Genomic DNA, 15,021 nt, shown 5'->3' on the forward strand with positions numbered 1-15,021 from the left:
ACAGAACGTGTGGCGCCCGAGCGGTAGAAATTGACCGCTCGAACGCCAGGGAATTGTAATTTAAGTAACCGGGCAGAAGGTTCGGCGCCCGGGAGGTAATTCTTGACCGCCCGAGAGCCACCTGGAAAACATGAAATGTGCCACGTTTTGTAAACCTGCACGGAATGTGTATATATATATATATATATATATATATATATATATATATATATATATATATATATACATGTAAAGCTCGATTCTCCCTCAGCCAAAATCAGAAAGTTTAGGGAAAGGCTTCGTTCTTAATTTTCAAATTCAATTTGCGAAGAATTCGTTTGTCTGAATTGAAATCAGACTTCGGTACTGTGTTCCTATCAACGCAGGCTACAACTGAACGTAAGTTTTGTTACGTTTAGACATGTTTTGAATTTATGATGTTGTCAGAACTGAATATGATTCAAATATGGTGTTTCTGCTACCGTAGACATCGTATAATTGAAGTCAGATTGAAGAACAGATTGTTTATGTAATTGTTATGATTTTTGAAAGATATTGACTGAGATTCTATATCAGAATTGTGTTAATATTCAGAGTATGAATTATGTTGACACAGATTATGAGTTCCAGTATTATAATTGTGATGTTCAGATTGACGGGGTTAGTCAGATTGTATTATTATGCCGTCGAAACATCAGTTGATTTAGATTGATCAGATTCAGATATGATTCGATTATATTGTGATATCGATGACATGAATTGAATTGTATCTTGTTCAGATATTGATCAGATTGTATACTGAATTGAGTATTGATCAGAACAGATTGTATATTGAGTTATTCACTGATACAGCGTATTCGATATTGTCATTTCAGATTTGATATGGATAGAGTTGGATACAGGTCATCGCCTTCGTCAGACAGGGACGACAAAGGTATAATTCATGTGATATTCGGGAAAACACAACTCAAATAAGATCCTATTTGAGTTTCCCAGCAAAAAATCACATACTAGCTTTATTGTTTATATTATGCTTTGTTTACAGATTGTTATACATTGCATTTTAAGATATTTATGATTTGTTTACAGATTGTTATACATTGCATTTGAGATAGGAAAGTTTGACAGATAGTCAGACTTCTAGATGTTCGGTGTATCGTTACATAGGAGCAGACACCCTCCTATTGTAGATTATTCGATACAGATATGACCGAAGTCTAGGAATAAGACGTAAGTCACCCCGATTGAGAGGGTAGGTGACAGACAGTGACGTCTTATTCACCCCGGGATCCCTAGAGTTATAGTTGAGTCGAGTCTAGATATGATTTGACTAGAACTGCATGTGTTTATAGATATGGTTTCATAGACTATGAAACCCATGTTTATTGTTTTCAGTTATGACAGCATGTTTATATGATTTGATTTAAATTGCATGTTTATCTGAATTGAGTTGCATGCTTATTTTGATTTGATTTCATAGATTATGAAATCTATTACTTTTGAATATGATCACGATAGCATGTTTTATGATTTAGATTGTTTCCATACATGCTTATCATGTTTTATACTGGGATTTATTCTCACCGGAGTTATCCGGCTGTTGTCTTGTTTTGTATGTGTGCATGACAACAGGTGGGACATGATCGGGGTCGAGAAGATAACGAGAGAAGACGAGTTTAGCGTGGTGATTCCGGACTTACTGTAGATTTGGTTTAGTACTTGAACTTAGTAACTGAACCCTAGATTAGTTGAAAGACTGTTGTACAGTATTGTACTTTTATACTGAAATGTATTTTATATTGAGATGTATATTAGTTAGATTCCATTACCTTCCGCAGATACATTTTAAAAAAAGAAAAATTTTTAGACCCTGTTTATCTTAATTGATAATTAAATCCCAAAGATGATTAAGAAGAAAGATCAGCGTCCGGGTCCCCACAACTATGCTGGGGCAATTGTGTATGGTGCTTTTGAGATTGGTGTAGCCCCAGGGATCAAGTTGATCTCAAAATTCACCTCACGGTAAGGAATCGTGCCAAGCAATTCTTCAGGGAACATATCTGGAAATTCCTGAATAACTAGAATATCCTCTATCTTCAGAGTAACTTCGTCATTTACCTCTCTGATCATGGCTAGTTAGACTTCTTCACCATACTCCATGGCTTTGTAGGTCTGAGAAGCAGAAAGTAAGGACTTTTGTTCCTTATCCTATACATGAAATACGATTTAATCTTGGATTGGAGTTTGGCATTCTTACCCCAGCAATCTACCATTGCATGATTCTTTTCCAATCAAACAATTCACATAGTACACTAAATAAAATCGGCACTGAATATATGTGTATCCATACTTATTTTATTCTATCTTAAAATTATCACGATTACTATCTCAAAACTTAAAACCAATATAGAATTTTAGAATATAACTCCTTATCAGCTTATTGACTCAAGCCCCAATAATTATAACCTAGTTAAAATTTATTTCAACCTTGTACGGAAGAAACTAATTCCTCAAAAAAAATTTCTTTTACTAAATTTTTCCTTAATCAAGACTATGAGCCTAACATGATTTAACACAAACAAGTTTCGTTTGATGTCTTTCTCCTCAAATCTCCCTTTTTTTTGTACTATAAGAAGAGTCAGAACTTATTATGTATGCTACACTTCCTCGATGCCAATCAATATCTTACTTTATTTTCATAAGGAAATGATCTGAAATAATATAAATTTCTTAATATATATTATTTATTACCTTCATAATATATTACAAAATCCTACATATTTAAATTTAGCACTTAGCATCTCAAACTGAATGTACATATCGTTAATTATTGACACAAAAATTAACTTCTACATCTGAATATCAAAGCTTATATAATTCTTATCTCATATTTTCATAAATAATTTATTATCCCCGAGCCAGACATTTTATCTTAAGTCAGAAGCTTATCTTCAATAGGTAAATTCTCAAAAATGTAAGTCAACTTATATCAGATAGGTGTATTCCCAAAATATGAGTCAACTTATATCTGATAGGTACATTCCCAATATAATTCAACTTATCTTTGTACATTCCCAAAGAAATGTTACCCTTCTTTCTTTTCGTATCATATAATCATAATACGAGCCTAGCCTATCTTATCATCTCTCCATTATCATTGCTTTTTTTTCCACTACATCCATAGGTACTTCTTCTTGTTCTCTCACGTTTTCCAGACAAGGTGCATATGGTTATTTTGTTCTTGGAGTTTATCCATAGCTCCATGAAACTTGGCGATATAATGTTCTTGCTTGCTAGCAAGGTCTTCATGTTGATGACGAGGATGGTTAGCAAGATCTTTCTCAGTTTCAATCCTTACTATCAACTTTCGGTTAGGGGAAATTATTCGTACGACGTGAGATGGGTTATGTAGGGTTAGGGCGAGCTGGCTCTCTGCTCGATCAAGGTGATGGGTGAAACACTGTATATCAGTTTGAAGTAGGGTTTTGGCTTCCATGAGCTCTTGTTTCTCCTTAGATAGTTGAGCCTTTAGAGCATCAATCTCACGAGTTTGGTTTTCTATGGTAAGTTGACGCATGCGAAGAGCGGCTTGAGCACGAGTACAAGGGGTGGCCAATACATATTGAATGAAAAAGGGATCAAAGTTTTATTATCAGATAAGCAAGGTATTTGAATCGAACAAAATGGGATTTTCCAAAAGTGGAAAAAAGGGTAATTTCGCACAGATTGAAAGCAGTTGACAAGATTGAGTTCGAGTATCTATGCGAAAGTATAAGCCATCCAATTATGGTGACAGCTTAAATTTGAAGATTTAAACAAACGGAAATGAATGTGATGTACCAGAATTATTTGGATAGGAAGGCATGGGCTTTTTCCAAAATTTTACTTCGCCAAATTTTTTTTCTATCAAACTCCCAGCCGGATTATGAACCTGACGACTCTGATACCACTAAAATGTCATGCCCCGAGACCGAGGTTTCGGTGACATCCGGCATTGTTTATCAATTTACATGAAAACAATTAAGCCTTGTAGCAAATAGCAAAATACCAGTCTTTTTCATAAATAAATATTGTCTTCACAATGACAACAAAATGAAAATTACATCAGAATTACGGAAGCGAAATAAATACAAAGTCTTGAGTCTAGATCTTTTGGTACGATCACCAGCCCCAGAACGTCTCATGTTCCTCCTCTTTCAATTGTTTTTCATTCTTATCTGGGGAAAGATGTAAGAGGTGAGTGCTTTGGGAAACATTCGGCAAGTGGGGGCCGATCGATTACCACAAATACATATAAAAATAATTTTAAAACATCTTTTAATAGACTTTCAAAACTTATCATATCAAACATTAACCGAATTAGACTCGAAGGATGAAACTGAACTTATCATAACAATTCAGAACAAAACAAATCAGAACAAACGGAACACTATTATTCATCTCGTCATCCATGGTCAAATTGTCCCCCATATGTTAGTCCTCTAAGGAGTGAGGTCAAAACACAGTTTTATACCCACTGATGGGGGCCAGACAGAATTTACAATCATCGTTCCATATCCAATTCAAATCATAACAGTGAACCACATAATCAGACTTATCAAATGATACTTATCAGAATTGTGAAAGGACTCAGCAGAATCAAAGAACATCGAACGTAGAAGAAACATATCGTACATCGATCAAGATTTTTATCAAAATGAATAGCATTTTTTGAAAATGGGTTGACACACATACAAGCATGTCATGTTATACTTATACAAATTTTAAATTACAAAGGAATACATAACAAAAACCCACTTACCTGAAAGATTGTTCCAAAAATCTTGGAATGAACAAGTTGGAGTTTGACACTGAAAAATCAGTCATCTTTCAAAAATGTTTGCGCCTAATTGAACTGTTGGATTTGTCTGAATTTTGGATATGTCACTCCAAACACGTGTAGGTATATTCTGAACGGTGGAGATCGGTTTAAAAATGTAAAACAATGAGAAAAACTTTCTGCAATTGGGCATAACTTTTGTGCTCGAAATTACAACTTTTGGAGAGAACTTTTGATGTTGTTTTGGTATGTTTTCACTCATTCCTTTGCCACTATTTATAGTCACCAATGTGACTTTATGTCTTCCTCCTCCGTACCAAAGGTTGCATGGTTTATGACATTAAACACCAATATGACTCTTGGCCTTCCCCCTCCATACCAAAATGTTGCATGGTTTATGGACTTAAATGTCAACAATGTGACTCTTGGCATTCACCTTCCATACAAAAGGTTGAATGGTTTATAGACTTAAATGTTATCAATGTGACTTTAGGCCTTCTCCCTTCATGCCAAAGGTTGCATGTAATTTTATTCTCCTCCATGACATAATCCATCTTCAATGCAAAACTAAAATTAACTTGATACTTTGTTTCTTTGTAATGCAAAATTTTGGGTCTTCACAGACTGACCCTTAGATTTTTTTTTTAAATATTACCTTTGGCATCTGCTCTGACCAGTTCTGAAGTGACTGACTATGGGCAAGAACTGTGCATGTGGGCTTCGAGAAATTGGTTTGGGCAGATGCACAAAAATATATTTTCTTTTGTTTTTTGAAAATCTGATTTTCTAAGTGCTGCAATCTTCTTGAAACATTCTTATGTGGTTAGAAACAATTTGTTTTAACTTAATTTATATAATAAACAAAACGATTCATAAGAATGGGAACCTAAGACATAACGAAAATTTAAAATTTTTTTATCTCTGACATTCAAAACATGACTTGAGATTCGTATGATTCAAATCAATACAGATAATGTTTAGGATTATTTACGTTTGTGTTCTTAGATGTTGGACACAAACTATTTCAGGATTAGCGGAGATAATCCTTCTTTAATGTCCATACGAACGATCTATTAAAAGTCGTTATTCTTCAATCTTCGAATTAGGTCAACGATCGAAGACTAAATTCTTCATCTAAATCACATTGGAAAACTAGATGAAATTTTAGTTGAGATCTGGTCATCGGAAGTTGGTGGAACCACGACGACAATTAGGTGGTGGAGTCTTGGCCGTGACTTGCAATGAACAAGGGGTGACTGAATTTTTTTGTTTTTTTATCTTTGTGTGTATGAGATAGGTGTTTAGAATATAAGACTAGATTTTCTTGTGTTATGTATCATCAAATTTTGATCATCATTATTTAGTTTATATATCAAAGATTGAATCTCAATGCTTCTAAAACACTCTATGGTTGAATTATAATCCAATTAACTCTTTTAATCAAGTGTCTCTCTAGTAAAACATTTCATGTAGTATTTTCAACTTTTAACGATACAAGATATAATTAAATATTATTTTATTAATTGATTCTAGGTCCTTCTAAAATATTTTTTTTGGTATCTTCACATTGTGGAATCTACTAATAAACCTTTGAATTGAATATTCCATGTTTACAATTTAAACATTTCATGATTGTACATTAATCATAATCCTATCTACGATCAGACATCTCAAACTTTTATTAGCTATCTATTTGATTTTCAACAAATTATAAGCACCAAATCCATAATAAGAACACAAAATTTTAAATTTGCGTGATCTTTAATGGTTCAGAAATACATTTAGCAGTTGATTCACAACTTCATGTGATTCAAGACAACTTTTTTCCTAATTCGAGTTTACGCTATTATCCACATTAATTTCATCAACTTCTTGATTAAGAACGTTAGAACTCAAGTCTTTGCACCCATTAGATCATGAGAAGAGCGTCTAATAACATTGTTCCATGATCCCTTGACTATCACTAATAGTGTCTAAAAGAACCAATAGGTTATGGTTAGCGTACAATAATATCCCTTCAACTCATATATCTTGACCGAATATACAACTATTGATATATCGAGAATTGCAAATACATTCAATAACGATGTGATATATATTTGAGTAGTAGTGATATCGTGTGTGTAACTAAGAAAACATTTTCCTTAAAGCACAACTCACTCTTTGACCATAGATTTCTTGTACAATTAACTCATCAGATCACATAAGATATCAACACCCGTAGGAGAGCGGTAAATATCTTACTACGATGCATCGGCTCCTACGTATATCAAAACTACACCCAACCTCGCTACCTGATGATCCTCGTAGAGCCTGTAAATGAATCAAAGTGTGGTGCTTACACGTATAACCTCCATGTTATCCCGGGTCAAATGACTAGTGGTGTACAACCAAAACCGCATACTTAATCCACTCGATAAGCGATAACAAATTGGAAGTTCTGATGGAAGGTTATTCTATGCAATCATCATACGATCGTCTATCTGTATGATTGATGTATAATTGTGCATCTCCATGCTCATACCAATAAAACGTGACTCGAACGAATTTTATTTTTATATCATAATTGAATAAAACAGTAAAATATTATTAAAACAAAAATTGTGTTTTTACAAAATTCAATAAAACTCAAGACACGAGTTAACTCGCTTGATATATATTCTAACAATTATTACATTTTGATTAAATTAATGATTCAACAATGAAATTAAACCTAAGAGATTCTCAGTGGAATCAGATTCGAAAGTGTAAGTTATAACTGAATCTAGATTTATCTGTTGACGAAGCAATATCAGATTTAGTTGAAGAACACACCAGAGACAGTCGCTGTGCCTTATGATTAGCATAAATTGTTTTCAAAGATCATTTTGAGAAAAGTCAATAAGGTTTATTTAAGTATTTTGCAAATGTCGCGTCGAACAAACATTTTATACGTGCATTTTGTTATTACTTTTATTGGCATTGTTATAGTTTATTAACGTCAGGATTGTTGTTCCGTAATTTTTATATCTAATTATAATATAATAAGATTATATTAAATTAATTGAACACGAACAAAGTTACATATATCTTATTGAAAGAAAAAAAAATGAAATGGAGACCGAAAGAGACTAGAAGAAGACCTATAACGAGCGTTTGACAGATAAATCCGCGTGGAGCTCATCACCACCGTCATCATTCTAATATACATACAATACACTATAATAGCGGAGTCAGGATTCAAAATTACCTGAGATTGGCTCCGTCTATTTGGGGACCCGAACTTAATTCAATTCTTAATCACTTGCTGGGAATAATTAATCAATTAACATAAATAGGGTCTAAATTTTTTTTTAAAACACGAGAGTACGTAGCATATGAAATAAATCTTATTTCATTTACAAGATCACTAATCAGATCTAAGTACAAGTCCTGTACAATAAGAAATCATAATAACTACTGTTTCTTCACTACATCTCAGGTGATATAACAGATATACTCCTAAGTCCGGATCTCCACGCTAACTGTCTTCTCTCATCCTCTTCTTGACCCTGATCCAGCCCCACCTGTTGTCATGCACACATACAAAACAAGACAACAGCCGGATAACTCCGGTGAGAATTACATCCCAGTATAAACAATGTAAACATGCAATCATATAAAAGCATATACAAAAGCATATAAGAAATATTCATAACATGTATCAAATCAGAAACATAGATCAATATCAAGCAATGAATCACACTCAGACTCAGACTCAGACTCAGACTCGACTCAAACAACGCGTCGTCTTAGACTCGACTCAAGTCTAACCTAGGGATCCCAATGTCTGGATATTGATAATTATATGGAATCTCAGTCGGTAGGAATGAATCAATTCCTATACGACATCGATATAATTCATATATCCAGTGTCTGGACAAAACAACCGCAGAATTGACGAATCAATCAAGAATTAAGCGAATCAGCCAATAACTAGACGAATCCGCCAGTAATTAAGCGAATCAGTCAAAGTTTAGACGAATCAGTCAATAACTAGACGAATCAGCCCACAACCAGACGAATCAGCCGGTGACTAGGCGAATCAGCCAATGACCAAATGACTCAGAGTCAATACATGCAGTGGCTATGAATCAATAGACTACAAATATCAATACCATCAATTACAAATATCAATGCAATAAACTAAGTATGTGATTTAGGGAAACTCGATTCAAACCTCACTCGAGTTGTGCAATCCCAACTCAACTTTAATTTATACCTTTCTTTCTGATATACTGACTCTGTCGAAGTCTTGAACTCAAGGCCTGTCAATAACTCAATCTGCCAATAACGATATCGAGGGTACGGTATCAATACACCACTCAATCAATACTGGACATAATCAGAATTCAATCAAATTTTGTTTCAATAACATAACGTCATAATTGCAATATATCAAGTGCTACCATATTAGTCCGATATCAATCCCAACATCTCATACTCGATAATACTTCACTCCTGATATCAATTCTCAATCAACTCAACTCTAAAAATCATAACAATTTCATATGGTATTTGTTCTTCAGTCCGGTTTCGATTATACGATGTCTAACATGACAAGAACATCATATATGAATCATATCAGATTCTGACAATACCATAATTTCAAAACATATCAAAACGTAGCAAAACTTACGTCCAATTGTAGCCTACGTCGATAGGAACACAGTACCGAAGTCGGATTCAAAATCAGATAGACGGATTTCTCACAAAAGGCGTAAGGATTTTTCACTCTTTTTCAGAAACCTTTTCTCGATCCTTTATCCTTCTTTCTGAAGAATTGCAAGGTGTTATTCGTTTATATATATCCCAATTGCATGGTTCTGAAACGTGTCTACTTTTCACAACTTCCAGGCGGCGCTCGGGCGGTAAGAAAGTACCGCTCGGGCGCGGCACTTTCTACCCGGATGCTTGGCTTATCACACATTGGCGCTCGGGCGGTAATATTCTACCGCTCGGGCGCAAAACGTTCTGCCTGAAATCCAAACTTATGGTGCATTGGCGCTCGAGCGGTCTCTTTCTACCGCTCGGGCGCCACGAGTTCTGTACAAAATCTTGTTTTTCTTGCACCGACGCCCGGCTTTTCCACGTGAGCTCCTACAACCTCAAGTCTACCAATTAATCAACGTCTGATTACAGTAATTAAATCTCGGGCATTACAGTCTAATACTATATTTAATAAAATAAAAAATTTATAACTAAAAAATTTAAAATAAAAAATATATAAACATTGACTTCATGAAAATATAGGAACAAGAGTATTTAATACCTTCAAAAATATGGAGCTACACTACTGAAGTTGTGCTCTTCGATTCTTCTTAGAATAAAACTCATTAATTATAAAATTGTGATCAATTTTTTCATCCAAATCTCGATCGATGTAAATTACCATAGAATCTGCGAAAATTATGCTTCCATCTTGTTACGAAGAGTTGTTTTAATAAGTTTTATTGATGAAAATGCTCGTTCCATTATTGTTGTAGAAACGAGACAAGCTAAAGCAAGACGAATTAATCTGTCAATTAAATAAATATATTATATTCGATAAATAAGTAAACGACGTAGATAAAAATGTATAAATTATTTGTCGAACAAATCGTAGGTTTTTGACAATTAATCTTCGACATAGTTCAGAAATAGTTGTTAAATTCTGAAATCTTTCATGACCACCAACATTAAGTTTATAGTGATTCAATTGCATTTTCAAGTGATGCAAATCTTGTGAATCGAAATCAAGAAAATAGAATTTCTCAACAAGTCGGTAGATATTATCAACATTAAGAAGCTCAAAGTTTTCTTTAGGTTCCAAAGCACAACTAAGTTTAAGATGTTCAATTGTCTCATTCTTAAATCTATTATTAAGCTCTTCAACATGAAAATCTATTGTAGCTGTAAATACATTAAATCGATAGTGGTGCTCAACTGTGATTGGATCATTTTTTTTGCAAGAAATTAAACAAAATTGATTTTTTAAATTAATTCAGCTCGATAAGTTATTTGGATTGAAATCGATATTTTATTTGCCCATAAACTAATTGATATATGGCCTTATCTTAATTCCAAAAAAGAATTTTCAAATTTTTTACTCTTAAGAATCATTGCGGTCAAAAACCAAAGTCAGTTAACATTATTTATTAAAACCAACAGTAAAAAATTGACAAACATTAAAGAATAATATGGAAATTAATAGAAAACAAAAAACTTTATACATCATTTAAGTCATCATACACAAAATTCAAATCATTGATAAATCATATAACATAACATATTATGATTAATATGAAAAATTTGTGTAATTTATCAAAATAATTATTTTCTTATTTTTTTTAAAAAATCGATTCTTATAAACATTAACTCAAGAGGCATTTCTCGATTTACTTATACATTTTTTTTTTTGCAATGAATAGTGTAGTGTAGCGTAGCTCACCAACTCCTCTGGTACTCGACAGCCAGTTGGACCACCGGCACCAGTTGTAATCAAATGCATGCACGTATATGGTCGCTCTCCCACCAAATTAATAATTATTTCTCATAAATCATAATAATGGACAACCATCAAACGTATCATGATGCCTCACTCTCAATCAATGTTCAATTTTCTATATTTTTAATTTCATTATATTTCTATCGATCGATTACTCCACTTTTCTCTCAAATTTCTAAACAATGAAAGTGAGGCTGAAGATTTCACAACTCCACATCATGTGGAGAAACATAAGGCCAAAGGTATGATTATATTTGGTCAAAATAATATAATCATATAGAAAGAGAATTCTAATGTTTTTTTTAATTAATTTTTTTGGTTCTAAAAAAATTATGCACCATACCTTTTATACATGCAGTAATCATATAAAGCCATAAACAAATTTCAAGAATGGGGTAGTAACTGGGAAGAAGCAAGACCTCCAATGGTGTTTCTCTCGAATTCTTTGATTACAGGAACCACCGATTTCATATTATCGTCATATACATATGGGATTTTATCGAGCCAAGTCGTCGTGTTCTGGGCTGTGACGGGGAGGATATTCCGGCATAGTTCTTCCTGCACAGTGATCGAGTTGTGGTAGTGATAGTATCTTATTTTGGCCTCCGTGTCATGTCGCGTCGCACCGACCACGTTCTCGGACATGTGAACACCCGTTGCAAGAGCGTTCTTGGCTTGTATCGCGTACTTGCGATCACGTCTTATTCTGGTTCGGGAGTCTTTGAACACCAGCTTCTCAAAACCCCATTGACTAAATATTGCAAGTAATATGACAATTAAAAAGTTGCATAAACTCTATTATATTTATAGATAATTACTATGATTCAATTATGTAACATAATTAAAACTTCCCTCTCATTCATATCAAAACCGTTTTGATCCCTTTCCTCTTGATTTTATCTATAATTTCTAAAATTGATACATAGCGGGGTTTTTTTTGGCATATCATAAATAAGATAAACAGAGACAATTTTAGTCTCAAATAATATTGATCAACAAATATATAGCTCAATTATATTATTAGTAGGTCACTTGGGTTTCTATGTGATTCGATCTTCTCGTATATATAATAATAAGTAATAATTTTGACATAAAAAACAATAATTTTTATAAGTGACCTAATTAAAATATGTATATCACAAAATTACGAGTGACTCGTGATACTATCTCACGATTTTTTTTTTCATTATTTATTAATAGAAAACTAAACCCTAAATTTAACTTAGTAGCTAACAACAATTTATAAAAAAAATTAAATTAATTCCAATGATTAGCTTTATTTAACCACATGGTAGGAATGACAGCGCAACAATTCATAAGAACCAACGGCTATTACCAAAGAACAGGCCAATGCCAATGCCTTGGCATAATGCTAATGCCAACACGACAAAAAATGGATCATTCTCATGCCAGCAAATTCATATGCACACTAGCTCCTCCAATTCCAGTTATCACCAATAAAAACATCATTTTCCGATCAAATTATTTCCAATTTAGGCAAAATAATCATGTCCCAGATCCCATTTCACCGTGGATCCATAAATTACTTCCTATAACAAACTTAATTATGTTTAAATGTTGGTGAGATTAAGGAAAAGATTTGAAGTTAAAGTATGAGAATGATCAGATTAGAATCAATAGATTACCGTACCTGGAGTAATCTTGAGTGGAGGAATCATTCAAGCAGAGGACACTGGACATGGCGTTTTGCTCGATGGTGAACTGAGTGGTGTTTGAAAATTCTTGCAAAACAGATTCCAATGTGTTGCCGTTGGGAATATAAATATACTCATCGACGTCGAAATAGAATGTCCAATTGGCGGCGTACCGGTACCTGTGGAGGCAATCGTTCACCACTAAGAACTGGTTGTAATAGTACCCATCGTACTCCGCTTGAGCCCTGATATCCTGCAGCGTCACCCTCCCAGCTCGGATCCAGGGCTCCAGAACCGCCCTCACCTCCGCCGACACTCCGCCGGCGTCGTGAAATACGAAGTGCGAGCTGGCCCCGAAGAACCAAGCGTGGTAAGCCATCCACTCCCTCACTCTGTGCGCGCTCAGGTTCCCGTACAAGGATGAACCGCAGTAAAGGTAATCGTACTTGTATGGCGGTTGGTACTTGGACTCGTCGTACGCGCCCGGCGCTTCTTCCAAGGCGGTGAACTTCTCGTACTGACGGGGGGAGCCGGTGTAGTAGGCGTAGAGCATCAGCTTCCCTCCCGTGTTGTCTCCGTTGGGGTTGGATTCGAAGGTGCAATTCACTACAACAACGGTGTACACGCGGCCGTAGCCCCAGTCGGGGAGCATCTTGAAGGCCTTGGCCCTGACGGAAGCGTTTCCATTGTCAGGGATCCACTCACACTTGTACCACGGCCGACCGTAGACATGGATGGGTTTCGAAGCCAGGCCTACCACCGCAAATGTGCGGGATCCGCCGCGGTAGGCGCCCATCTGAACGAAGAGAGCCGCCGCGTTGCCGTAGGCTTGGAACGTACGCTTGTTGGGATCGGCGGGGGACCTCATGAGCTTCTTGTTACCCAGAGGAACTACAGTAGCAGACCTTATAGGCATCGAAGACTGGGTGGTAACGGAGCATCGGGAAGGAGGGGAGAGTAGATTCTCGTAGTAAGGCTGAAGGTTGAGAAGCAGCAGGACAAGTGTGAGAGCTATAAATGTGGCAAGAAGGGGCTTGGTCTCGAAGCAGAGGAAGAGTTTCCCGATGGGATAGGCGGTGGCGGACGGCGGTGTCCCGTCTTTCCTCATTGGAAGCAGATTCGACCGACAGCAGTCTCTCACTAATCAACACCTTTCGACAATTCTGCAAATCCCTTTGACCCACACCTTTTTGTTGCTTTCTTCTCTCTCCCTCTCTCGATATGTGTGGAAGGAATATCGAACGGTGGTGGGTGTATATAAATTAAACATTAACATATATAACATACAAATAAATTATAGAAAACATAAAAAAAATTAAAAACATATAAAATTATGGTTAATGTCCTAATGATAATTGGGTGCAAAATCAGTTAGTGTACACCCCTTAATTTTAGTGGCATGCAACATAGATTTGTTAATAAATAAATATTAAGAAATGATAATTCAAACGTCCAGCACAATTATAGTTAGAGTATGTCTTTTGTGAGTCGGTCTCACGAATCTTTATCTGTGAGACTGGTCAACCCTACCGATATTCACAATAAAAAGTAATATTCTTAGCATAAAAAGTAATATTTTTTTATAGATGACTCAAATAATAGATCTGTCTTACAAAATATGACTCGTGAGACCGTCTCACAGAAATTTTTACATTATAATTAATATGTAATATTTCTATAACTATAATATTTAATATAATATATTTGGAATATAATAATTGAAATATTGACTTTGTCGTTTTGACAAACATGATTGTAAAACATGTTATTTAAAGTTTTACTATTGTATTTTTTTGTTTCTCAGTTTAGGTAATTCTTTTTAAAAGCACAATTTTTATGTTTTATTGTACTAAATAAGTATTGGTTTTTATAATAGTGTTTTTGCTAGAATACTAGTGCAAAATGCAATTTAGTAATAAGTATTACTATTTTGTGAGTACAAGTCAATAGTTGTACTTATATTTTTCTAACTATTAAAAAATAAATAAAAAAATTCGACCCATAACTGATTTTTTTTAATTCAATTAAATTTCATTTATTCAGTCATAATTACTTGGCTTATC

The 15,021-nt window shown here is 34.6% G+C and overlaps 1 protein-coding gene across 1 annotated transcript; it reads right to left on the bottom strand.

Annotated features, from left to right (window-relative positions):
• Positions 1-11,588: 11,588 nt before the first annotated feature.
• On the bottom strand, positions 11,589-14,201 carry LOC140827512 (galactan beta-1,4-galactosyltransferase GALS1-like). Its single transcript, XM_073190190.1, has 2 exons — positions 12,955-14,201; positions 11,589-12,054 (listed from the first exon to the last, which is right to left on the bottom strand). Exons 1-2 carry the CDS (start codon positions 14,064-14,066, stop codon positions 11,688-11,690), a joined length of 1,479 nt encoding a protein of 492 aa, XP_073046291.1. The 5' UTR covers positions 14,067-14,201; the 3' UTR covers positions 11,589-11,687.
• Positions 14,202-15,021: the final 820 nt, after the last annotated feature.

This window comes from Primulina eburnea, chromosome 3 (assembly GCF_022965805.1).
Source record: "Primulina eburnea isolate SZY01 chromosome 3, ASM2296580v1, whole genome shotgun sequence".
Lineage (NCBI taxonomy): Eukaryota > Viridiplantae > Streptophyta > Magnoliopsida > Lamiales > Gesneriaceae > Primulina > Primulina eburnea.